Source organism: Anomalospiza imberbis, chromosome 5, assembly GCF_031753505.1.
Source record: "Anomalospiza imberbis isolate Cuckoo-Finch-1a 21T00152 chromosome 5, ASM3175350v1, whole genome shotgun sequence".
Taxonomy (NCBI): domain Eukaryota; kingdom Metazoa; phylum Chordata; class Aves; order Passeriformes; family Viduidae; genus Anomalospiza; species Anomalospiza imberbis.
This window is the reverse complement of record NC_089685.1, coordinates 51,113,926-51,139,784: the sequence shown is the minus strand read 5'-3', so window position 1 is coordinate 51,139,784 and position 25,859 is coordinate 51,113,926. Positions and strand designations below refer to the sequence as shown.

At 41.0% G+C, this 25,859-nt stretch overlaps 1 protein-coding gene across 11 annotated transcripts in view; it reads right to left on the bottom strand.

Moving 5' to 3' along the window:
- The window catches only part of ITPR2 (inositol 1,4,5-trisphosphate receptor type 2), a 244,817-nt gene that overhangs the window by 180,916 nt on the left and 38,042 nt on the right, over positions 1-25,859 (bottom strand). For 10 of the 11 annotated variants that reach the window (XM_068190738.1, XM_068190736.1, XM_068190731.1 and 7 more), the window contains 5 exons: positions 22,014-22,112; positions 20,763-20,846; positions 19,770-19,916; positions 18,468-18,563; positions 6,717-6,761 (listed from right to left, as the gene is read on the bottom strand). In XM_068190738.1, the coding sequence (XP_068046839.1) occupies positions 6,717-6,761; positions 18,468-18,563; positions 19,770-19,916; positions 20,763-20,846; positions 22,014-22,112 (471 nt within the window). The remainder of the gene's footprint in view (positions 1-6,716; positions 6,762-18,467; positions 18,564-19,769; positions 19,917-20,762; positions 20,847-22,013; positions 22,113-25,859) is intronic. The other variant, XM_068190729.1, reaches the window with a different exon arrangement.

Sequence of the window (25,859 nt, the reverse complement as noted above, 5' to 3'; positions counted from 1 at the left end):
TACTCGTGATGAGACACAAACTGAAAAGGCATAGAAACAATAAAAAAATCCTTCTGAGAGCCTAACAAGTGTGAGTCAGAGTCTAATATTAAAAGAAAAACTACTTCCTACACTTCATAACAAAACAGAAAACTGGAAATCCAGTTTAAAATTCAAGATGTCTGTAAAGGAGTGAGTAGTACAGGATAGTTTAGAACAGCATCCAAACTTTTTGATATTTTCCACAACTTACACTGAAATCTAATTAGGGTTTCCCAGAAACTACCCACTTCACTATAATTTCCAAACTGAAATGACTGGTATACAAAAACACAGGACACTTCATAATTGTATGGTTTTCTTCTTATCCTGGGGCTCTGAGTAAAATACAGACCAAAATATGAAACCATACTGGGAGGGAACATGGACAGGACACCTGACCCAGACTGGGCAAAGGGATATTCCCCACCACAGAACACCATGACCAGTATATAAAGTGGTCATGAGCTGGCAGGAGTCAAAGGCAGGTCTCCTGTGCTTTAGCAGTTCACACCAACCATTAGCTCTGTGGAGAAATTCACCCAGCAGCCTGGGGCTAACCCTGCTCATTCCATGGTGACCCCAACAGTCGTATAGATCCAGTTGAGCAACGAGTTCACCAACCCTAAATCCCACCAACCAGGCTTAGCAGCTGGCAGACATAGGGGCAAGATCTGGTTTTTAGCCTAAAAAGAAATTCCACTTCAACAGAGGGCAAGACAGTGCCTGCAACACAGCTAACTGCAATGCCAAGCTTAGCTGAGCAAAATCAGACCTGCACAAGAGCTGTACAGCAGTTCCTGGCTGAACTCCCCCACAAACCTCAGAACTCTCTTTACGGCATTATTTCAGAATCTGAATCTCACCAACTCAACCTGGGTTAAGGCAGTTAAGCACTACTCGTGAGAAAAAAAAATCTAACAAGAAATGACCTTCAACCTGACAGCTCTGGAAACAAGTTTTATACAAGGGGAACGTGAGAGACAGCAATGCTATCATTACATAGGAACAAACATGGATTTGTATTTGTGTCTCATTTTATGTCCCAGTGCACGTGCACATGCCTATGTGGGAGAGAGAGAATGCACAGACACTTGCATACAGAAAGCTTCTCACGATAAATTAAATTTAGTAAGCAGCCGTCAGAATTTGCACTTAACCCAACCATTATTGAATCAGCAGATGAGTCCATGTGAGGATGTGGAAAGAAGTGAAAGTACTAGGCTAGTTTAAATTAATTAGACAATAGCTCAGGAGAAGCACTGCATTCCTAAGCAGATGAAAACAAGATGACATTTGCTCAGGTAGAAACTGGCATATGAGCAGATGCAGCCAGCAAAACTGGATTCAATTAAGAGAAAAGAAGAAAAGAACTGCAAAGGAACTCAAATGCAGAGAGAAGAAAATTCAACTTAAAGCAGTGGAACAGTTTCAGAGATGTTGGCGATGTGGTCAGTGACAGCCAAGAAAAGCACTTCCAAGACTTAATAAAAAACAAAAAAAAACCCAGGTGAATTACATGCCAGGAGTATAGAGAACTGTGGGTAAAACAATATTACCAAATAGTACATTCCTGGAAGGAAAATGTATATAGCTTTGATTGTCCCGAACTACAACAAACTAGCAACAGGCTGTCACAAGTCACATCAGACACATATCCAAGGTGAGGAAGGTGCAATCACTTCGTTCTTTTGCACTGGTTAAATCACTCACAAGGATCAAGATCACACATTCAGTTCTGCTTCTGCCCGGCAGGAGTTGGACCCACCCCTTCCAAACAACCCAGTCTATCAGTGGTACAAAGAGCAGAGTCAGCTCCTTCAGCCTGAGAAAACCTCAGTGTGCACTGGCACCGAGGGCTGTGAGCCCCCAGCACGATTCTGCAGCAGCAAAGCTCGATAATCACACCCAGGAAGGGGAACAGAGTAAACCCCCATGACACAGCCGGGTGGGACCCACCTAGGAAAGCAATGGCTGAACATTCAAAAAAAGAGTCCTAGGTAGTGAGAAAAACCACCATCTTGGTGAGAAGGGGAAATACTGATCCAGGCCCACAGCAAAGTCTAACTCCTGGGCTACCACCACTGATTTACAGTGCATCATGATTTAAAAAGAAGCTTGAAGAGAAAAAACAGCACAGACATACTGCTTGCCATGTGGAGGGCAAAGGTAAGGAGAGACAAATCCCATGCTGGAATTGGTGACAAAATAATCAGGTCCAATCAGATTTGTCCTCCTTGAGACTTACAGCCCAGCAGATAACCCTTTTCACAGCTCCTCACAGAATTTGCTACTAATTGCTACTACCCCAAAACTTCCTTATTTAACTCAACTGGGCATCATACCTAAAATTCAAGAGATTTATGTGGAGCTTTGCTTACAGAAGGGCCTTCATTTCAACTGCAAAAAGCAATCCAAAAACACGAGACAGACCTAAAATACCTTTTCTTTTAGAAACCCAATCTACAATTCCGATTGGTGAAGACACCTCTTGTGGCATAGAGACAGACAAGGATAATGCCCTACTCCTGAATGAATACATTAAGCTGCACTACAGATTTAAGCAGAAATTAAATTTAATAGCAGCCAGAGTTCTGAAAATGCCTGTTAAATCCAGAGCAATGTGGTATCTCAACACGTTAACCCAGTTTAGGAGGCTCTTACAAAACCAGCATTTTCACAGAGCGGTAACGTGAGCAGAACTCCATAGGTTAGATTATTTTTAAAATTCTTTATGAGGAGAAAATGGAGTAAATGAATGGCCAGCCTTGCTCCTGCCTGCTAGGAGCCCTGGCAGACAGCACAGCAGTTAGCCTCCTGTAACACCTTCACTGTTGACTCATTTGTGAGTCATCGCATTTTTAGCAGAGACATCACGTTGCAATCCTGTTGTTAGGAGCCAGAGACATTCTGTAAGAAACAATGTATGCATTTCCAGAGCTGATTCAGACCCGTGTGCAACAGCAGAATAATAATAATGTGCCGGCATCTGTGTCTCCCCTGCTCCCCCAGCTTCCCCAGTGGTCTGACTGCTGGCTTTTTATAAGCTGCCATTTTTAAGCTGATGATTTTTTTTTCTCTTTTCTTTTAAATGTTTTTCAGTTTGTCTGTTCTACTTGTTTAAAATGCATCACCCATATAAAATATATAGTGCAATAAAGATCATTCCTGGAAGGTAAAATAAAATAATAAAAAAAAATTAATTTACAGTGTTTATCAAAAAATAATCTCCTGGGTTGGCAGCAAAGAGGAAAAGTTAGAATTGCAGAGTGTTGGGAATTCATAAAGATATATAAACAAGTCAAAGGAGATACATCAAATTGCACCTGGCAACCCATGGTAGAAATGCTCAACTTCTTTACAAGATAAGTAAGTGCATAACAGTCTCAATCCTAACAAAAATCTCAACAATAAAAGGCAGATTGGAACTGGTTAGAATTAGTCCTCGCATGGAAATGCAGACAAATGGAGATAAGGTACCCATCCAAAGTTAGCCTGTAACACAAAGGCGCTAACAAATGCCAGGTTCCCAGCTGTTCCTGACATTTCCCTGATGTTCGTAGCATTCTTCTTGATGCTGTACATTTCTCTCCTTAGAACAAGCATAGTAATTTGCAGCATTAACCCACCAGTTTTGGGTTTAGTGGGAGCTGTAACACAGAGCACTACATTTTTTTTACATTATATACTATCATCTTCTAGACTTTAAGAGATGGAGAAGCCCTTTTTTGAGAAAACCCTTAAATCTCAAAAAGGTTTTCCCACTTAAAAAAAATTCTTCTGGAGCTCAGATGTGGGAATATTAATCAACTCATTGTAAGGCCAAATTTTACCAGAATTAAAAGCAGCGCTTCACAAGACAATTTGGCTGGATTGTCAAGAAGCAGCTCGTAAACAAGCAATGAACCTCAGTCCAAACACACCTTTAATGCATGGGAACAGAAGTCCTGGTGACTTCCAGTAAAATTTATGTTCTTTGGAGCCAAAACCCTTTCAAGACCCTGGAGTCACTTAAGGCGGAAAAGATGTGCTTAGGCAGAACCTTGGTGTCCGTGCCCACTGCTGCATCATGGAAAACCCTCCTCCACTGCTGGTTCCCAAAATTCAGTTGCCTGAGCAACTGGGATCAGGCCTTGTAAACCAGGCCATGAACAAGCAGCCCCAGCACATGCTGGGGAGCTCAGCACTGGCACAAAAAGCACAGATGGCAGTGCTGCCCTTGGAGCCCAGACAACAGAGAAGGAGCTGCTACCCTTTCATCCAACAGCCCAGCAGAGAAAAGAAAGAGTCCCAGGATGGGTCAGGCTTTAGGGACCACAGTGCCACCTCCCTGCTCCAGCACAGCCACCCCAGAGCACAGGATTGTGTCCAGACAGCTCTGGAACACCCTCAGTGAGGGAGACTCCACACTCTCTCTGGGCAACCTGTGGAAGAAGTTCTGCCTCCTGCCCAGGTGGAACCTCCTGGGATCAGTCCCTGCCCGTTCCTCTGGTGCCATTGCTGGGCCCCCAGAGCAGAGCCTGGGCCCTGCTCGGAGCCCTCCCTGCAGACAGGGACACCCAGGGCTGAGGGTCCCTCTCAGCTGGGGCTCCTCTCGAGGCTGGACAGCCCCAGCTCCCTCAGCCTTTCCCTGCCAGAGATGCTCCAGGCCCTAAATCATCTCTGCAGCCTCTGCTGGCCCCGGTCCAGGAGCTCCTCCTGTGCTGAGGAGCCCAGGACTGGACACAGCTCTGCAGATGTGCCGCACAGGGCTGGGCAGAGGGGCACGATCACTCCCTGTCCTGCTGGCAATGCTCTTCCCAGTGCACCCCAGAACACCATTGGCCTTCATGGCCTCAAGGGCACAGACTACAGGTTCAGCCCTTCAGCCACAAGGATTCATTTATTCTTCTCCCATTTCCCTGCTACTTATTCTTCAAATTTTGCTGGGGTAGGTCCACTTCAACATCCCCCCTCCAGATTTACTTCATGAGCAGTATTTCAAGATTAATTTCTTCAAAGGATGGAAAAGAAGATGCCTTTCTTGTGAGTCAGTTAGGCAGTGACCAAGCAGAGGAAACCCTAGATGATAACCACAGAGCAAGGAAAGCCTGGGTGCTCCAGGTTATGTGCTATTGGATACAAGACTGACATAGCTGACCCTCAAAGAACTCCAAATATTACAAGACTCTTTTACTTTTGAGGGACAATTCAATACATTGCACCATTGTAACATAAATTCCTGCACAGGGATGTGAAGTTTCTATATTGGGTTGCTCCAGGGCAGAATGAAGGCTTAAATAGCCATTGCTGAATCATGGCATTTCCAACAAGATTATAAAGGGGTGAAGGATCCAAAAGGATTTTTATCACACTAATGGAGCCTGTAGGCTTCGATTTACATGGAGGTGTCACCAAAAATTCCTAGAAGTTCTTCCACAAAACATCTTCATAGGAAAGTGCTGACTGCACAAATTAAAATTTCCACAGAGATATCAGTTTTGATCATCAATCAGCTTTGATTACTTTTTTATTGGAAGTATTTCTCTAATGTAATTTATCTGGTCTGGGGTTTTAGCTGAAACCAATACCCAGGAGGAATAAACCAAACTGATAGTGAAGCCACCTTTAACATTTGTGCTTAGATTACGCTTGTGCCTTTGTCATTATCCAGTCCAGGGAATATTTAACTATTTAGATGAATTGAAATGGCTACAGAGAGAAAACTTACACCATAAATAAGTATGGTGTGGTACAATAGGATTGGCTTCTCAGTGACAAGGGCCTAACACCTACTCACCAGGGAATTCTAGAACTGATCCTGATTTCCATTCCAAAGCTCCAAAAGCCTCAAGTTTCATTCCAATACAAAAGAGAAACAACTGGTGGAACTTTTCTACATTCATAGGAGAGAATTCTCATTTCTCTGGACAGCTTAGCTGTTATTGCAGTATCACCACTAATGCCAAATATCAGTGAAGATGGAAAACCAATGTTACCAACTCCTATGAAAGTCTCCATTTTTATTAAAATTGCAGTCCTCAAGGCATGTGCTTATGTAAGAATTTTGGGTTACATGTCATGAAAAATCAAAAATTTCTTCCCTGTGCAGAGAAAAACTTGAAAATGTATCCTCTTAAAGAACAAAAGCCGGAAGGCAAGGAGAAAGAAATTAAATTGAATTTTTTGAAGAAGATCTCAGCCTTTCCAAGGCAATCTCATGAATTTGATGGGGGAATGATTCTTTTTGGGAATATTTGTTGACTTAGTAACAATAAGATTCCCCCAAGGTTTTAACTCCACTTCCTTCACACACTATAATCTCCATGTCTGGCCTTGCCTCATTAGTCAGAATTAGCTAAAATGCTCTTGATGCTGTACCAGGCAAAGGCTGTTGCCGTGAAGTAACACATCTGAGCTGAGAAGAATGAATACATTTCATATCTGCACTCAGATAACAAGCACAACAACTTCAACTAATGGCACTTTGATGCAGAATTTGAGTAAGTTACTTATCATTTGCCTCAGCATGGAAGAAAACTTTCTGAATTGCCAGTTCTGAGATGCATCCTACACCTTACATAGGATATGGAAAACAATCCCAGCAGCTGGAACACATAAGGAAAAGGAAAGCTATGAAGAGCTTCCATATGTCAGGATGTGCTGGGTTAAGGATACAGCATTCCCCAGGTTATATGCAACATATAAATTCCACTTACCAAAGCTTTTCCTTCATTATTACCTTCTGGGTAGTGTGGGTTAAGCTGGAAAAGAAAAGAAGTCAAATACTATCTCGATAGCTTTCAGACATTTCATAACTGGGGGAGAGGGTTCGGTTCAGCTCTATTATGTTTCCACCCTGCAAAAGGAGAGTGGAGTTTTAGAAGCAGTGCAAGAGTAAAAGACTTACTGTTTTAATTTCTGGCTGACTTAGCTGGCTATGTCCTCACCTCTAGAAAGAGCATCTTGCAATCAAGCTTGTTAACTCAAGAGGAATCTCAAATAACCAAACCCAAAAAGGATGGTGAAGAAAGCACAGTTACTATTCTAAATGCAGCCAGTTACAGTCACCCACACACATGCACACACTATCACTTCCAGGATTGACCCTGGGCAGATAGATCGAGATAAAAAATAACATTCTCTATGTCTACTGAGATTTTACAGGAGAAGACAGTGAACTCAGAATTAACACATCTTTGAAACAGGAGTGACAATGCCACTAGGGAAAATTATTTCATTACACTGTAGTTCTGTTTAATCATTATTAACGGGGATAATATTTTCTATGTCACATCAGGATTATCAAGCATTAATTAATACTAAAGTACTATGAGAAGCTTGCATGAAAGACGCTATACAATAATAAATTTAAAGTATTACTATTTAAAAGCTGTTTAATATATTTGTGACAAGAGAAATGTTTAGCCTATAAAATGAGGGATTATGTAGGCAGACATATTCACAAACAAAAACACACACACCCACTACTGGCTACTCATGAAACCTTTCGAGATTTGATTTACACAAAGAAACAATTTTGGGTCAATATTTACCAATATTTCCTGACAGAGGATATGCTGAAAATGCTGAAGTAAGATTATAAGCTATATAAGACAATTTTGTTCCTAGGCGATTACAGTGTGTATACATCTTAGAGAAGAGAACTGTCATTTTCTTGGCTTGAATTTGGCATTACCAGTGTGAAAGAGTCAGAATTGCACAGGGCAAGATGCACAAGTCCCGGTGGCACTTTTCAATATCACATTATCATACATCTAACATTACACAGACAACTGTTGCGAAGAGATTTTATGCTGAAAACAGTTTTATTAAAAAAATAATAATTTCTATCTCTTTAACCTCTCAAAATGCCCACTCATCTCCACAACATGAACCTGAAGAAAGGAGGAAAACTTTCAAATCTTTGTCAGATGGCTGAAAATACCTTCCCTATGTGTCACAACTTGATGTGCTAACACAGAAATGACCAAGGATTTATTCTGTCTCCATTTCATTTTTTTGCATTAGCCAATGTGTTACCATTACAAACCTAATTTAGAGACCTTGCTCTCCTCCCTGTGCTGACATCTGTCTCAAATCTTCTACTTTGCTCCTCACCGACATTATCACAGTCTCCCAACTCCAAGTCCCTCTTGCTACTGCGATACAGCAACAGGAAAGAGAGATGAGCACCAAAAAACTAGAACTTATACCCATATGTGACTGTATTCAATAGTTTTGGTTCCTTCTTAAGCTTCCACAGTTCTTTCAGCATGACATTTGTCCACCTGACACCTTAAAATAATCCTGTTGTCCCAATTTTAGCAGCCAAGCTGAGCTCTCTACCTTTGGTTCCCCCGTCAAGAAGAGACAAAATTAGCAGGCAGTGCCCTCAGTCCCAGCCACGCACCGTGGCCTTCCAGCAAAGGTGCAGAAGAGGTACAGGAAGGCTGAATTTCTATGCTACCTTCAGATATTGCTGGTTGCAAGCAAGCAAGAAAAAGCCTGGGTCATCTTGGGTTTGTCACTAGAGCCGGCACAGAGAACTTGGCACTAAGCCTTGATCCTACAAGTTTTCATTGAAGGACTCTAGTTGAATAGAGTTATCTACCCAGTATGAAGTGAATTCTGATGTCCTTCAGCTGTTTGCTTTCAACATAATGGCAATTAAAGTATATATAGCTATTTATAAGAGTAACAGGAGAAATTAGGAGAATCTCCCTCCCTTGACACTTCCTGCCTGCTTGAAAATTGACTGAACAGACTACCCTCAAATTTCCAAAACAGGACACTTGTGGACTGAGGATGATGAAGACAGAAGGCTCAGGTCAGAAATCAAGTACATCCTTAATGATGCTTTTTCTTGCCCTGCTGTTACAGAAATAATAAAACCAAAAATATGTTGTTTAGAGAAAGTTTTGAGATGCTGACATTAAACCATAAACAAGATGGAACTCAGTTTTCGGGCTGACATCCATGGGCCCATTTTCAGCTCTGGTCAGCAGTTGCCACTTCCATTTTCATTTCAACTGAGATTGTTGGTGCTGAGGGTTTCTGAAAAACAGACCAGTAGCTATTATCCCATGCTACATTCTCCAGGTAGAAGGGGCATAAATCACCTAGTGTTGTGTGTCATATTACACCTGTTCTGAGTCCCTTTCAATATCCTGGCCCAGAATGACCTAAGGACACAGTGACAGTCTCAGCACTCCAAAACCTATTGCTTTTTCTGATTGATGTAAGATCACTTCCACATTCTTCAATAAATTGCCAAAACAAAAGAAGCCTTGAAAAGAACAACATTAATATTTTTATTTTGCTACTAATGAAATCAAGTAAAATTTTCTGCAGGTGTTTAGAAAGTAAGAATGCTATGCTAAAATAGGCCTCAATAAAGCTCAACACTTTTTAAGCTTTTTTGCATCATTGGATGTCTTGAAATTTCAATTTACTGAATTGTACATAAAATACAGCAATAAATATTCCTGCAAAATGACACTGGAAGGAGCGAATATGTACCAAGAACAAGAAGAACTGCAAACTGCAGAGCTTATTGTAATTGTATAAATTAAGGGTAATTGTATAAATTATTATTGTAATAGCTTTATTATATATATATTTTTAGAGCATATCTCCATCAGCTTATTTTCCAGTAAAGAATAATCCAGAAATTCTAATCCTCTGCTGCTTGTTTTTCAACAAACTCCTGTACAGTCATTTTTTACCCTTCCAAGAATGGGAAAGAAAAAGGTACCACAAAAAGAGTTTTTCATTGACAGTTCTGGAGTTCGACAGATTTGCAACTACAGAGAAGGCAATACCTTCTTTTAAATCTACATTTAAATAGCATTTACTCGCACTCCTCTGCAAGAAGCCCAATTCCCAAATTGTGATCCACACAGTGTATCTGAGAGAGCCTGAAGGTCAGGGTCAGTGCTGCAGGTAGTCCTCCTGAGTATAAAAATTGGTGTCTCTTGGATAGATTTCAGGCTCAGCCTTGGTACACAGTAGTATGTGAAAAGATTAGTTGTCTGAATGCATACCTACATCAACATCCTCATCCTGTGGGAGCAGTAGAAGGGCCCCAGGAGTAAGTATGTATGACAAACTCGCAACAGAAGTCAGCTTTTACACATGGAAAACTGAGTTATAGACAAAGTCTTTATTTCTGGTTAAAACCACGTGGACAGGCAAGAATTCTTGAATTTTCACCTAGTGACTTTACAAAATCTGTAAAGTCTGCATAGCAGGAAGGCAACTTTCATCTCTGTGTGTTTATGTGCTACTTCTGGTATTTGGTGCTCAGAGAATGGCAGTGACCTGCTAATCCTGAGAGGGATTCCACTAGACCGAGCACCAGAAGTTCCAGGCTCTGTCATCTCTACCGATTAAAGCTCCTCAAAGTTGTACCCTAAAGTTTTCAAACCTCACAAGTCTACAGTGCATAATTCCCTGGGGTTCTACTATTGTCCAGATCATCTCATAGGTTATTCCTGGCTTTAATTTTATTTTTGCATCTTCACATAGTTAGATATCCTTCACAATCCAAGAAGTTTGAAACTCCACATTTCTACTGAATGTTGTTTTCTTGGAGGAATGCATGGAAAGTACCTAAACGGGCTATTTTTGGACACTCAATTAAGAAGGAGAGAGAGGAGTTTGGGGAAAGAAACACCCATGCTGATTTTAATCAAATTTTGTTGACAAGGTAAAGGATATTTAAAGCATCTTGTCAGGGGAAGAATTAGATTGCCAAATTTCAGCTAAATGAGCATTTTAATGACTTGGTTAAAACCTGCATTTATGAAGGAAGCCCTGACAGACAAAGAATAAAAGACTCTAATTCAACACACTCAAACAGTCCCCATTTCATTTGATAACCAGCCTGTTAACACACAGCCTGTTACCCAGCCAACAAGGGCAAGTGTTTCAGGGAAGAAAAGCCAGGACAAAAGAAAAATAATCCACTTTTCAAATCTTTCATCTTCATTAGGCTTGTTTTGTTCTTTGTTAATGTCATACTGATTAGCTTTCGATAAATCCAAAGGACTTTTGCACAATTTCAAAGACTTTCAGTGGCATTCAAAGGACTTTTGCCATCTTATTAACTTGCCAGACAAAGACTGGCTACAACTCTACCTCGATAAACTCCATATTCAGCCCCTCCTCAGCATCAGCACAGAGCTACTGATAATCATCATGTAAGGAAAGTTAAAAAATCTTAAAAGGCCTTTTCTTTCAGGATTTTATTTTCCTCATGAGCTGTGTCTTAGCAGATCAAACAAGTTTCCAGGGAGCACTGGGAAAGCTGAACCTTTTTGTCTGTTTCAGACCCCTCTGCTAGTCAGAAACAGGAATGAGAAGTACCCCCAACACCTTCCTGACCTGATTTTTCACCCTCATCACCAGAAGAAATGTCATCTTGATGGCATTTTCAGCTGCTGTGTAAGCAATGGCAGGCCAGCATTTTGCCATGCCTAAATCAGCACAGATTTAAAGGTCTCACACAAGCAACATAAGCTGGAGTAGCTCCATGTTATGAGTGGTAACTGGGAAATTCCATTTCTTTGACAGGGATCAAGGGCAGAGAACCTGAAACCAGTGCTCAGCCCCACTCAGACATATCCCATTCAAGAGATCCTCGAGGGTAACTTGGATGCTGGGCCATAACTTTAGTCTGAGCTTCAGCAGCTCCATGTCAACCTGTGTTATATAAAAGAAAGCATCCTCATCTCTTTAAGAGTGATGTTCTAAATACTTATACCCCATTATGCCTTTCAGTGGTCCTCACAGGAGCAACTAGGGATGATTGAATTAGACATGACTGACATTTCTACTGTTAAAAAAACCAAAACCACAGGCACACAAAATCCCAAAAAAAAAAAAAAAAACCAAACCAAAAAAAAAAAAAAAAAAAAACCAAAGGAGAGAATTCTTGGAAACCTCCATCAACCATCATAAATGAAGAGGCACAAACATAATTGAATGAAATCTTTTCATGTGATCTTGAAAAAATAAAAATAAAGCACTTAAGAACAGACCACATGTCTACATTTGCTGTTTTGGAAAACATCAAAATGCAAGATGTATTTTTAATAACATAATTAGGCCTTGTAATGACTAAATGACAATAAATGTTGCATTAACATCTTTGTACTTCCTCACTCCTAAAGCTTGTATATGTACAAACATGGCCCCAGTGCAGCCAGCTTCAGGCAGGACCGAAAAAGCTGAACTCTCTTACAAGTCACAATTGCAAATGAGTTGGCTGGGGGAAAAGCCTTTCCTCTGAGATCCCAATTTATGAAGGTATTTGCACACTGGCAGATTCCACCAAAGTCAAGACAAGTCAGGTCAAGAAATTTAACCACATTCTCAAGATTCTTAAAAACCTTGGAGAAATCTAGTTCTGGGTTTAGCTAAATGGACATCTAGATCTGTCACTTTAAAAAGCCATATCCAAGTCTGCAGAACAGGTCAGGCTGGCTCTGTAAATCAGTAATCCATCCTCCTCTTCTGGATCTCCTCATGCATAGCTGTAAATTATCCTTCACTCCTTACAGAGTTTAAAACAAACCCACACTCCTATGAGACAGTGAAAAACTGAAATAAGGCTTCCAGTGCTGAGTTCACTCTGTCACCTTGGCAAACCTTTTTTCTTATGAGAATCTTTAATCACAGAGCCAAACAGACAGAAAATAATCAGAAGGCTGTGCTAAAATTTAATGAAGAGACACTGGGAAAAAGCAGCCCCAAAGGAAGATTTTGAAGCAATCTCCAGGTGAGGAGGTCCCATAGTACCAAGGAATGTAATCTGTGAGAAGATGTGTGAAGGCCTTGGTAGATGCTGCCATCTACTGCCATCTTCTCTGGCTTACAAACTGTTCCCTGAGCAAAAGGTAGCTCACATTTCAGTTAAACAAGGCCATTTTTATTTTATTTGTTACTTGCCTCACTCTTCTGAAGGCAGAAGGAACCACAGAGCATTTAACACTCTGTTCTCCCTCTCTGCATAACCAGGGCACAAACAAGTCCTTCTGCAAAGGTTTGTTTCCATGTCACCCAAAAAAGAAAATAAAATTATACTGGCAAGCTGTGGTTCTGCTGTTGCTTCCTAAATAAAAAACATCTCTATCAGTAATTCCATTTCCAACAAGTGGATAACAAAAGGCCTAAATTATGGACTTGAAATGATCAATCTCAGATGCCTTAATAAAACATCCTATGCAGGACTCTGTTTTCCAACAGTTTAAGGAAGTGGAAGAAAAGTCCATAAAACTACAGAGACAGTTTCTTCAGGGCACCAGGAGTTTAATCCTGGTTTATAGCCTCAAGTTTAAGAACTGATTTCTTTTATCTTAGCTAATGCTGAGTATACTATTACCCATACAATCATGTAATCTTTCTTAAAACCTCATTAAATGTTTTCTTTTCTAATCTTGTAGGATTCATGTAACAATCTTTACTATTCAGAAGGCAGGAGATGATTATTTTCTCTCAATATTAACTTGAGCATGTACTCAGCTATCTCCACAATGATCCAAATCAAGTGATTATTACAACAGGCTTAAATTTACTATGAAGTGTATGGCCCTATCCATCTGCATAAATGCATGCCACAATATATAACATGCTATAATAAGGCAGGCTATTATTTTTAATCACAGAATCTTAGAATGGTTTGGGCTGGAAGAGACCTTAGAGATCCTCTAGTTCCAAGCCCCTGCCATGGACTGTAAAAGCAAAATTTAACAGCAATTCTCAATTTAAAATGAATTATGTACATAAGCTTCTCTGAAAAGAAAGGGGCAGTTTGGGGCAATTTTGACCAAAGAGTAGAGTGAGGTAATATGGGAAGAAATTTATTCAAGAAAGAGAAATATGAGTAACTTCTACTGACCATTGATCCAAGAGTTTTCATCAAGTGGTTTACACCACAATTTGGTGAAAATCAGCTGACAGTCCTGCAAAGCTTCAGCAGTCCTTGTTAACCCACCCAAAACATTGCTCTGGTGCCCTAGCTCACTGACCCTGTTCCAGCACAGACTACTCCCTCTTCCCCATGCCCCTGGAGTCCATGCCAACACCACCTCAGGGACATCACCTTGTGTCTGCACAATCCAATACCTGAGGGAAAAGGGCATTTCTGAAGCCTGTGTTGCCCCTATAGTACTCCACCACTTAACTACAGCCTTGCAAGTTGGACTGGACTTCCTGTTCAATTAATATCCATCTAATTGTCATATCATCGCATGTCTGTGTAAGCCTGTGCTGCTCAGCCCAACTGGATTCAATCATTCCCACCTTCAAAAGAGTATTTAGTGCTAAAATATTCCTAAAGCTGGAAGGGTGTTTCAGGCAGGATTTTAAGAACAGGGTTTAGAACAAAACTCTGATCAGAGTTGATCCATTTTACAGCTTAAACCTGCCCTTTCACTCTTACAGAGAGAGGAAGGAGAACTCTATAAGAAAGCCAGAGAAGTTTTCCACAGCAGTAATTGTTTATGGCCACAGTTCTGGAGAAGCATAGAATGTGAACAATCAGGCTGCCATTTTACCTGCCTTATCTTAATTCACTGAGTTTAGTAGAGCTAATTTGGTGTTAAAGACCTCACTGGATTTACTGCCATATTTTGGTCAAGGTATCTCATAACTAATCTCTTCAGCTAAGTAAAACAGAATTAACACAGATTTTTTTCTCACAAATTCTGCCCAGTGATTATGTACATGCTCACAAGGTTTCACAAACAATGTTCTGTGGCCTATCTATTGTCTACTGGAATATCTGAGACCAGCATGTGATTTGATAGATGCAGATATATTTTGTCATTATTTTAGCCACACCTGAGAAGTTGAATATGAAATAACAGACTTATCCTGCATTTCTTGTGTGTGGGCACACCTATCAGTTTAACAGCCTCATAAAACAAGTGTTTATAGTTTCAGTATGAATTGCCCAGTTTAGAAATCACAGAACCAGAGCTGCTATACATGTGGAGAACAGTATTAAAAGTGTATATTTTGGTTCAGCACAACTGATAAGCTGATATTCAGTTCAAAGAGACTTTTATCTTGGCAATTTAAAATATTGAAAAGGTTATGTGTGTTCATGAGAAAGGCACAGCTGTGTGGTCCCAACCTGCAGCATCTGCAAAGCTATTCAAGCAAACTGCAGCTCACTCCCACACACACACACACACAGAGGTAGCTTTGGGTACCTTCTACACGGGCTATGTGCACTGAAAAGACTTCTGGGAAAATCTTTGTTACTTTGAAACATCCTATTTTCACCTAACCTTACAGCCTCTCTTTATAAATGTAAAGCTTCACAATAACTTCGGTCATTTTCCTGTAACTAGAGCTATAAAAATGATCTTCAGCAGAACTTTTTCTAAAAGACTGCTGACTCTGTGAAGATGAGAATAAAACTCTGTTCTGAGAATGAAACTCAGCAGCCTGGATCTTAGCTGGTGGTTTAGTGCCTAAATCTCCTGCTGAAGATCTGGCTCAGCTCTTTTGGGTGAAAACAAGCCCTTATGATGCTAACAGCAGAACTCCTGCTGTCTCCAAAGAAGACAATTTCTCTTTCCAATTTTTCAGCCAACTATTTGGTTCCACTTTTTTGGGAATGTCTAAGCCTGTGGCTTAAGGTTTCCTAATGTCAGACGGCATTACCAAGTACCAAGATTTCCAATGTCCCAAATCTTATCATCAAACATCAAACCCTCTCTTCAGTATATTCCTCCTGTGTCTTAGGTACTTGTGTGAGAGCACACAGAGAAACACGCAGCGACCCAGATCACACAGAGCAGCAGTGGAATGGCAAAGCAGGTGTGTGGAATCACCAAGTGTCTCCCACTGTAACTCCTTCAGCAGCGGGTCTTTCAGGGTGGCTCACCTTCAGCCCAAAGTCTGGGAGAAAGATCTAAGTTGTTCTAAGGTATTAGTAGGTCTTAGAGAACTTCAAAGCACAGTAATTAAAATTATGCTAAATAATGCCAAGTGGAAAGAGGATTAAAGGAAACACTACTACTTGAGACTGTGTCAGAAGTCAGAGATATCAGAGGTCTTCAAAAGGCAACAAAAGTTGGATGACTGATTGTACTTCTAAGGAACATGGAATTTAGGATTTACACATCTTGACTTCATCCTCTCAAGTTTATAACAATTAGATTTACAAGTACTTACCCATGTTTTTTTTTTTACTGAACAACAATATTGCCTCACTTTTTATTCATTCGCTTACTGTAGTATTAAAACACCTTTATCATTTATTTCTTAAATGCCTCCGTTCTTTGAGGCAAGCGTCTTCAATTTTCTTAATCCCCAGACCATTCCCCAGCCTTTACAAGCTGCAGGGGGACCCCTTCACAACGAGGCTCAGCAGTGACCCACCAATCCCAGACTCGACTGACCAGTTACATCTGGCACAGGATGACTCCAAGGAAAAGAGAAGGCACAGGCTGCTCACACAAGGTATGAGAGGAGAAAAGGGAGGCACCCAGGTGAAGGACACTTCTGCTCTTTGTCTGAGAGCTGACCCATGCAAGACTCCCCTGCAGAAGCCTCCATGGCACACATCAAGCTGATTTAAGGGAGGATGAAGTAAGAAAAAAGACAGTTATAAATTGTGATGTATCCTGATTTACAACAGCTCAAACTGTGACAGAAATTGCATCATTAGTCAACAACAGAATGCTTAAAAGAGTTGTGAATTTTCTTCTTGTGTTTGTGCTTTTTATTCCACTCTAGATACCTTTATCAAGGAGGCTTAAACAAAATCAGGTCATGGCAATGTGTGACGCTGTTGATAATCCATACCATGAGTAATCTCCCTGTGCTGCCAGAGCACAGATAAGTGTTCATAGGCTTTGCCCAATTGATTTAAAGTTAGGTCACGCACACGAGGTGTCTGCCTGCCTGTTCATAAATCCTGGACCTGTCTGGCTGGCTGGTGTGCTGTGCCTGACATATGAACTGTGCAAAATACAGTTCACAAGGTTTTATTACAGCAGTACCTTTAATATCTCCACCACAGGTATTTTACATCTCACAGACACAGTCACCAATGCAGGTCTCCAGTCCCAGCAGATCACCTCTGTTCAATCCAAAAGCTCTTCCAGCTCTCACTCCACTGTTGCTAATTATATTCTCCATATTACAAGTCTGACTGATGGGGATTTCCTTTCCAGAGGCAGAAAGGACCTAAGCTCAGGTCTGACATTGAGTGTAGTGTGGCACCTCTTCACCTGAAGATTTTTCACCTAAAAATCCCCCAGACAGATCCCCTGGTGGAAGAAGGAAGCCCATCAGTATGCTCAATGCTTTTCCTGACTCTCCATCAGCCCAGCTAATAAAATCTTCCTACTGGGAGCATTCCTCACTGTAAGCAGAAAGGAAAATATTCCCAATTCTCAGGTAGGAGTACTGGTTGCCTCTTGAAAATTAGCTATTATTAGCAGTCCACTATTTATGTTTTGATAGGGGCCTTGACATAATTAGAAATAAATGAAGGTTTGATAGCTCCTGTTTGTTCTTCCTCTGAATTAAGTGCAGGCTGTTACAGGAGCTGGAACACAAAAGCAGCACCCTGGGAATACTAAGGAGTTGTGTGCACACAGAAGTTGCACTGCTGTAAATCTAACCAGAGCAAGTCCTTTTTCAGGGGTTCCCTAATGTATAGTGACTTATAACTTTCTTCTTGCAGTAAATTTTTGCACTCATACTTCAAAGCATGAGTTAAAATAAGCAATCCTATCTAAATAGGTGGGAAAAAAACCCTACTTTTAACTCCATTGATAAAATTTGTACACAGTCCTGTGTTAATATGGTTTAGACATGACTCAAAAAGTTCACAGCTCCTTGCAACCATTAAAATATCCAAGACTATACCATTTCATACACTTGGTATTATCTGCTGTATTCCAGCTTGTCAAGAGCCATGTTTTATTTTTAAGGAGTCTTAAAATATATTAAACTGCTCTTTTGGGGAGTCATAATACTCTTTTGCCTTAATACAAAATACCAGATAGTAACCAGACAAGTTGCAAGATCTTTTCTCCTCTGGGACCTTCCATTCCATCAGAAGGGGCAGAGACTTCCTCAGATCTTTTGTAATTCAAATTTTAGTCAAAAGGCAAGAGTGCAATAGGGGAACACTGCAGCATATATAATCACAATGGACTCTCATGACACCAATACACAGTCACAACACCACTCCAAAAATCAAGGGCAAACAGGAGCAGAGAGATAAATGAACCCAAGGGTTTTCAGTATAAACATGGTGGATATTTAACAGTGCTGTTTGCCCTGCAGTCCCTGGGTGCAGCAATAAAGTATGACCCAGCAGGGGCCCAGGGTGGGATCTTTGTGAAGATCTACACTGCAGATCCACCTGCTATAGCAGTTCTGAACCAGCAGGACTTGGTTAGGCAGCGCACAAGCACTTGCTTAACTGGCATTCTTACCTCTGCAGCCAAGTAGTTTCCAGTTGCCAAATGCTTAAATCTAAACAAGCTATTCCACTGTCCTGCCCCTCCCCGGCAAGGGTCATGGTGGACAACCTGAAAGAAGAATTTAGATTTTAATCCTGCTCCTCAAGATCATACTTCAGGTCACTGACATTTCCTGCAGCTCACTCCTAATAAAAATATGCAAACAACATCAGTACAGCCTGCCAAAGAGAGGAATTCTGTGCTTACACGAAGCCCACCGTAGATAACAACTACTTACATTTACTTTTTGCAAAGTGCCAGGAAATACTCCTTCTATTACTTTCTGTGCTTTCATTAATCTATTCCTTGCAAACATGATGAGCCAAATTTTGCTTTTAAGTGACATGGTGTGAATCTGCAGCTCAAGAAAGTAAGGAGAGCTGTTCTACACTACGAGGCACTACTTAAAAGCAAAATTCAAACCATCATACATCATTTTACCAATTACACCAGCTCTATTTTTGTCAATACTAGGGGCTTCTGAAAAAATTTCATTCAAGTGATATATCCTCATATCATCAGAAATACCACAGCTTATTTCTTTTATCCCTTGACTGAGCTGTAGGTCATTTGCTTTCTTCAAATCTAGCAGTGTGTGTCTCTTTCAAGGAGTAATCTCCAATAAGTCCAGACAATCCTCACCCATACAAAAATCCACCATTTTTCTGAAGACTATTCTAAATGCACAAAATTTGTTCATCACACAAGAACTTTTGGGTATAGGAGTTACATCATTGTAACAGCAAGGATTTGAGACCTACCAATTTCCAATGTTTGTTAGTTGAACAAAAACTTTTGCTAGTTCCATTCTCAAAATCATCCTCATTCACAAGGCCATCTTTATTCAGGTTAACTTTGAACAAATGTTGATGTGCTGTGTGATGCTTGGGAGCTTTCCTGTCAGCTACGGATTTCCATTTTTTATACTGCACATGAAGTTAAACGTAAACACTCAAAACTCAGGAGAGGTGAGTGTCCTTTGATTGGCTTTGATAAAATCACACCATTTACGTCAAGTCTGAATTTGAAATTTGACTCTTCCTCATTTTAGTGCAGGCAAATATAGTAAGAAAGCCTCCTCTTTCCACACACACAGAGCAATAAAGCAGCTCATCAGGGTTCATCCTACACAAACCGCTTCATGAAATAATAATAGTTACAGGGAGGTGTGTGATGATATCAGGAGCCTCTGAATGACTCATGTTGTGCTGAAGTTTTTTTACTGAGCCCTGGCCTTCAGCTCCTAAAATATTTATAAAAAGAAGAAAAAAATACCTCTATTTCCCACAGTGCTTTAGAACTCGTTGCAGACGTGGCCGACTGACGTAACGTAGTGCGGAGGAAAATGTGTTGTTTCTTCTCATATTCATCACAGGTCAGGAACTTCTCTTGCTCTGCATGAAACAGCCTCACAACGTCTCCCTAAAGAAATATGAAAAAGAAGCACTCTTAAGTGGTAGGCAAAGCCTCCAGACTAATTTTCTACTTGTAACAGCTCCAGCGATGCCAGCAGAGCTGATCGGAAGAAAATACTTCTGAGCTTCCTGTTGCTGGAGCAGGTACCAAATGAAGAGCATTCAATCTTAGCACCAAGTCTGGAAATCAGATGGGATAATTCAGTCCTGCAGGAGACCCATGGCCTTTTGGGAAAGCACCACAATGAACAGTGGGCAAAAATTAACCTAATGATGATTTTTAATTCTAGTTAACTTTACTAAATTGATTTTTTCATTTCTAATCTCTCTATTTAAGGGAAGTGAAGAGATTTTTCTAGCATTGTATTATCTTATCACTTTTACTCTGCAATCAACACCAACACCCACTCTCTGTTTCTTCTGCTGGAATAATTTTTGTTTCCTCCTGCCTCTCTCCAAGACTTGAAACAGTATCCTTAAATGGGTCTACACAAATATATCAATTTCCCTTTCAAATTTTTCCTCAAAAACTGCTGGTACCTTGACACCTATTGAAAAAATAGCCATTGACAATGATTTATTAAGGTACATGTGAGGACAAATTAAGCTGATCTTTAAAATGAAAAAGTAAGTTATCTCAGAGATTAATCTACAGGCATGGAACTGTGCAATACCTCAGGATGTAAAGCTACATTGTCTTATTACAGTTATTGTCATCTATAAGCCTGTAATACCACTTTGAACATCTCCATAAAGTCCTTATTTCTTTTTTTATTCATCAGGTAATATTTCTCTACAGTCAAATACAGTAAGACTTTCTGGATTCAAAAAACAACTTAAAAATCATACTTACTCCTTTCAGTACATCATCTCGGTAACTACTGAATTTCATGAACAAAGTTATTTTCCAGCTTGTGTTACAGTTGACAGCATTTACCTTCAGAGGAAAAAAAATCCAGTTATACAATACGGGGATGGGGTTTTTTTTGAGACATTCCATTCTTCTGAAAGACCACACCACACCTAGGATGGCAAGGGACATGGCTTGCCTACATATCTGTACAGTTCTTAACACTGGTCCTGAAGCTGTCCCGTGTTAATGACTATAATATTGGAGAAGATTGCATGGGGAAACGCTGCTCTGTTTGCTGACAGCCTACCAAGAACACCCCCAAAGGAATGCTGAATGAGGATTTACTCTCACATCAGTCAGAGTTTGAGATACTCAAGGAAACCTCACAGAGTTTTCAGTGCCAGGACATCACTACAGTGAGAATATTTAATCTTGGGTTTTTGAAGCTAAGCTGGAACCAGTTTTTAAGACTGGCTTTGAGCCTATGGTGGGATCACGGTGGGTTCTGGTTACCAGTAAAGAATAACGTCACAGAATGGCCTGAGTTGGAAAGTATGTAAAAATCATCCATTTCCAAGCCCCTGCCATGGGCTTGGGACACCTTCCATTAGCCCAGCTTGCTCAGAGCCACATCCAGCCTGGCCTTGGACACTGCCAGGGATTCAGGGGCAGCCACAGCTTCTCTGGGCAACCTCTGCTGTCAGGAGGATGGTGGAGGCATGACCAACACCAAAGAAGGCTTCAAGTATCTGCAGTCCCTTATTATTCTACAGTACAATCTCTTATACTCTTTATCTTACATGCATTGCACCTGTGTGCCCTCTGTACCCTGTGATGGTTGGTCAGTGCACCTGGGCACTCCATGTCTCATTACCTCCAATGCTGTTAACCTGTCCTGCACAGCTGTACCCACTGGGGATGAGGCTCAGCCCCAGCCCCACTCCCCATTACCACAAACTGTGTGCCTACAACACTGTGCCAGGGCCTCAGCACCCTCACAGGGAGCAATTTCTTCCTGATATCCAATCTAAACCTTCTCTCTGTCAGCGTGAAGCCATTCCCCCTTGTCCTGTCCAGGCCCTTGTCAAGAGTCTCTCTCCATCTTTCCTGTGGGCTCCTTTTTGGCATTGGAAGGCCACAGTGAGGTCACTCCAAAGCCTTCTCTTCTCCAGGCTGAACAATCCCAATTCCCTCAGCCTTTCTATAACCATCTCAGATCAGCTGTTACCCCTCCTGCCCTCCTGAACTCACCTCTTTGCAGCCAGGGTTATCTAGAAGCTCAATGTTGCTGGCATGCAGAGGCTGTCCTGCATTGACTGGCATGAGAACAACTTTGTCTCCCACCACAACCTGGAAGTGAGAAATCAAATGCAATTTAGACCTATGTAGACAGCCAATAAAATGAAGTAATGCAGCATATTTAGAAAATTACTCAAATGCATGCTCTAGGAGTGGCGCTCAGTGAATTTATTTGCAGACAATTCACACATCAGGTCTGTTCCCTCATGATCTACAATCACTTGGGTTCAAGATTTCCAACTAATGAACCCTTGCATTCCCAATAGGCATGTCCCCTAGATCAGCAGAAACTCCAGACTTTGAAATAGATATGAATCTATGAACTCCAGGAGCAGCTCAGTTCATCCAAAAGTCACACCAAGTTCTCTTTATCCCAGTGAAAGCTTAGGAAGTAATCATGAGCCCCCAGCTCTGTGGACCATCTGCTGGTAAATGTCCTGACAGGCTCAGGAGTTCTGTGATTCAGTCAGCTTGACTGCAACCTAGAAAGGCACAGAAACCACTGGAAATTCAGAAATTCACTCCATCCCCTCTGCTGTTGCTCCCTAAATGGTGCTTGAGCTCAGCACAGGCAGCAGGTATAAAAGCTGAGAGACCTTCTCTCTGCAGGAGGTAATCCTGGCTGGCTCCCTGCAAGCAAATTCCCATGCTCTCGCAATTCTTTATGATATAGAAAAACTTCTTTAACCTAAAAACTGTGTGAGACATGCATATGGAGAATTCAATTCATGCCTGGAAGGGGGAAAAATAAATAATAAAAAAATATCAATCCACACAGATTGGTTGGCACTGGGTCCTGATTTGCTTATGTTGTTCACAGCAATTTTGAGCACACACAAACATGAAGACAAGTGGCTACATGTGATTTTTTTACTACATGAAATGCTGCACAAGCCATGCTTTTTTTGGAAGACAAAAACACTTTCTGCACTGATCAGCACATTTCTGATGAAAAAGCTGAGCCCAGTTCAGCCTTGTGCAACTTCAATGCAGGTGAATTTGGCCCCCTCTTTGCAGAGGTGACAAGGAAGGTTTGCCTGCTCTTTACCAACACAGCTAAAATAAACAGTAGCATAAGACAGTGTCACCATGCTCAGATCACACACAGAAATCCTACTTGATCCAAGTCATGGGAACAAGTTCACCAACAGAATCAAAATAATGACAAGATGCCTATAAGACATTTCTTATGCAATACATTCCTGCATGCCATGCTTCACACAGACATTACTTACAGCCTGTTTTAAGAAGTTATGACCAGAAAATTCATTAACCAAAATACCACCAGGTTTGCATCCTGCAAAGTGGAATCAGGACTTCAAAACTGTTGTATGTACACCAGGCCTATCACAACTAAATCATTAAGAGAGCATAACATTAAGCATCTTATTAAAAAAAAAAACCAAAAAAAACAAACAAAAAAACCACTTAAATGGCAAATAACTGCAGTGCAATCCACACAGCTCCAATCCTGTTATCTGGGTATATTTTGCTGTTCAGTCCATCTGGAACCAGCTCTAGCCTTAATTAGTCCTAGCTTCCATTGAAGAGCAGCTTCAAAAATTATAAAGACTTAATAAAAGTCTCCAGAAAATACTGTACTTATGCCAATTACTGTAAATGTTCAGCTATATTCTTTAGCTACTTATATTGACTTGCAAAATTAATCAGTTGCTAGTGAAACTAAGCTAACCTTATTTCAGAAAACTAAGTTCTAATATATTTCACAAGGCTAAAAAACTGTGATTGCTTACCAGAAGAGTCACACTTTCTATCAGATTCCTTTTCATTCTGTATGACATCCTGTATCAGATTCCTTTTCTTTTAGGACATATGGCATATTTAGCTCTACCTTGCCTGCATTACCTGGCACAGTAGCAGCCATCCAAGCAATAATTCAATACTCACTCCTACTGCTTAAAAGACTTTCTAAAACATGTTTTCTAGGGAATTTCCTCATTTTAGCGCAGAAATATAGTTTAAAAAAAAAAAAAAGAAGTTTCTAAACAGAGTAAGGGTCTGATATACAAAGGTAACTCTGAATTGAGAGGTTTCCACGTCTGGGAGTAACTGAGAAGAAGTGGTGGGTACAAGGCTGGAGCCTCCCTCTGTCTGTGAGAGGAAAAAGAAGATTCCCCCCATCACTTGCTACTCCTGTTCTCTGTGAAACAGCTGCCTGGTTGGTGTGTCTGTTGAAGAGGTAGAAATGTACAAAAGCACTTAGGAGAGGGCTACCAGAGCACTAATAGACACCGCTGGAAATTTGCAAAGAACATCAATCCGCTTGGGCCTAGCAGAAAAGAAACAACCTCCCTTTGTAAATTCCCTCTGTACATTCCAATGGCACTTGCCAGCTCTGAAAGGCAACCTGGAAACAGAAAATGAGCAGCAGCCCATTCCAAAGGAACCCGAGTTAGGAATAAGCCAGTTTGCCACACAGCCCTCAGGGCTCAGAGCCTGTCAGATAAATCCCCACGGGAACAGACCAGGAAAGGGGTCCGTGGAATGGGACGGTACTGCCATCACTGCATTGATCTGCAATCTCTGTAGATGGGCAGGTCTGCTTCCAAACACTCATGTGTGCACAGCAGTGGAAAATGGAATCAGAACCTCTGCGGTACTGAGGATGACTTAGAAGGCCTGGGATGGTTCTGCTGCTCTCAGCTGTAAGGGCTCACCCTGGCTTTGTAGATGACAGGTGGGAACCCCAAGTCCTCCCTCTGGAGAGCATCACACACTTATTTTCTAGCCATGAGAAATTAAAAGATGCTGAACTGATGTTATTCCAAGAAATTAAGCCAAAATAATAAGTCACCTTTTTTTCTCTCCAAAGAAGGAAAAGAAGTACCAAGCTAGTGTTTGAGCCACATTTGTTTTCCTCAGCTGAAAAGCCATGCAGAGGCCCCCCACCTCGAGGGCTATACTTGCTCTATTTCTCTGCAACAGGCTTTGGGAAAAAGGAGGATTTTCACATACCCTTTTGATCACTACGTGGAGCAGGGAAAGATTCTGACTCTAGGGATATTTGACCAGGAGCAGGGAATGCAATCCTTCTCCTCTCGACAACAGATTGCAAAAGGAGTTGCAAGCAACCACACTCATCATCCTGGAGAGCATCCCAAGGGCTGGGTAACCACAAAATTAATGAGAGAAAATACATGAAAAAAGAGGCATTCCCTTCTACAATCCTAAGAAGGCTTTCACTGATTATGCACAGGGGAAAGGAGACAAATATTCCCAGCCAGGTCTACAATATAAAACCACACAAGTTCATCATCCTGTGGCCTTCCCAGAGGCAGATCTAAATTCTCCAAATCAGGCACTTAACCAAGCCACAGAACGAAGAAGGGAGTTGTGATCTCACGGCACAGCTCTCAGATCTGCAGCAAAGAGCTCTCCTGTGCATTCTTCCTCTCATCAATATGCAAGACTCCTGCTGAAACCTACCCAGAAAAGACTTTGCAGACTATATCCAACCCAACTCCAATCATAGATACCATTTTCACGTCAGAAGGGAATACAAATTTAAAGAAAGCTGATGTATTTCCTAGAGATATTCTCTACTGACCCCTTGAAAAAAAATGTTGCCACAAAATTTAGAAAAAAACCCAAAACCTTTAAAAAAAATAAGTCTCTAGCATAAACTGTGATTTCTTGTCAGCTTTATAAATCTGCACACAAAAGGTAGACTTTCCAAAGCTCAGAGAGGCTTGGTTGAATGTGGCAACACAAAAGATTCCAGACCATATAATTTACTAACACTTTCCAGTTACACAAGAAAGGTAGAAGTCCCAATCA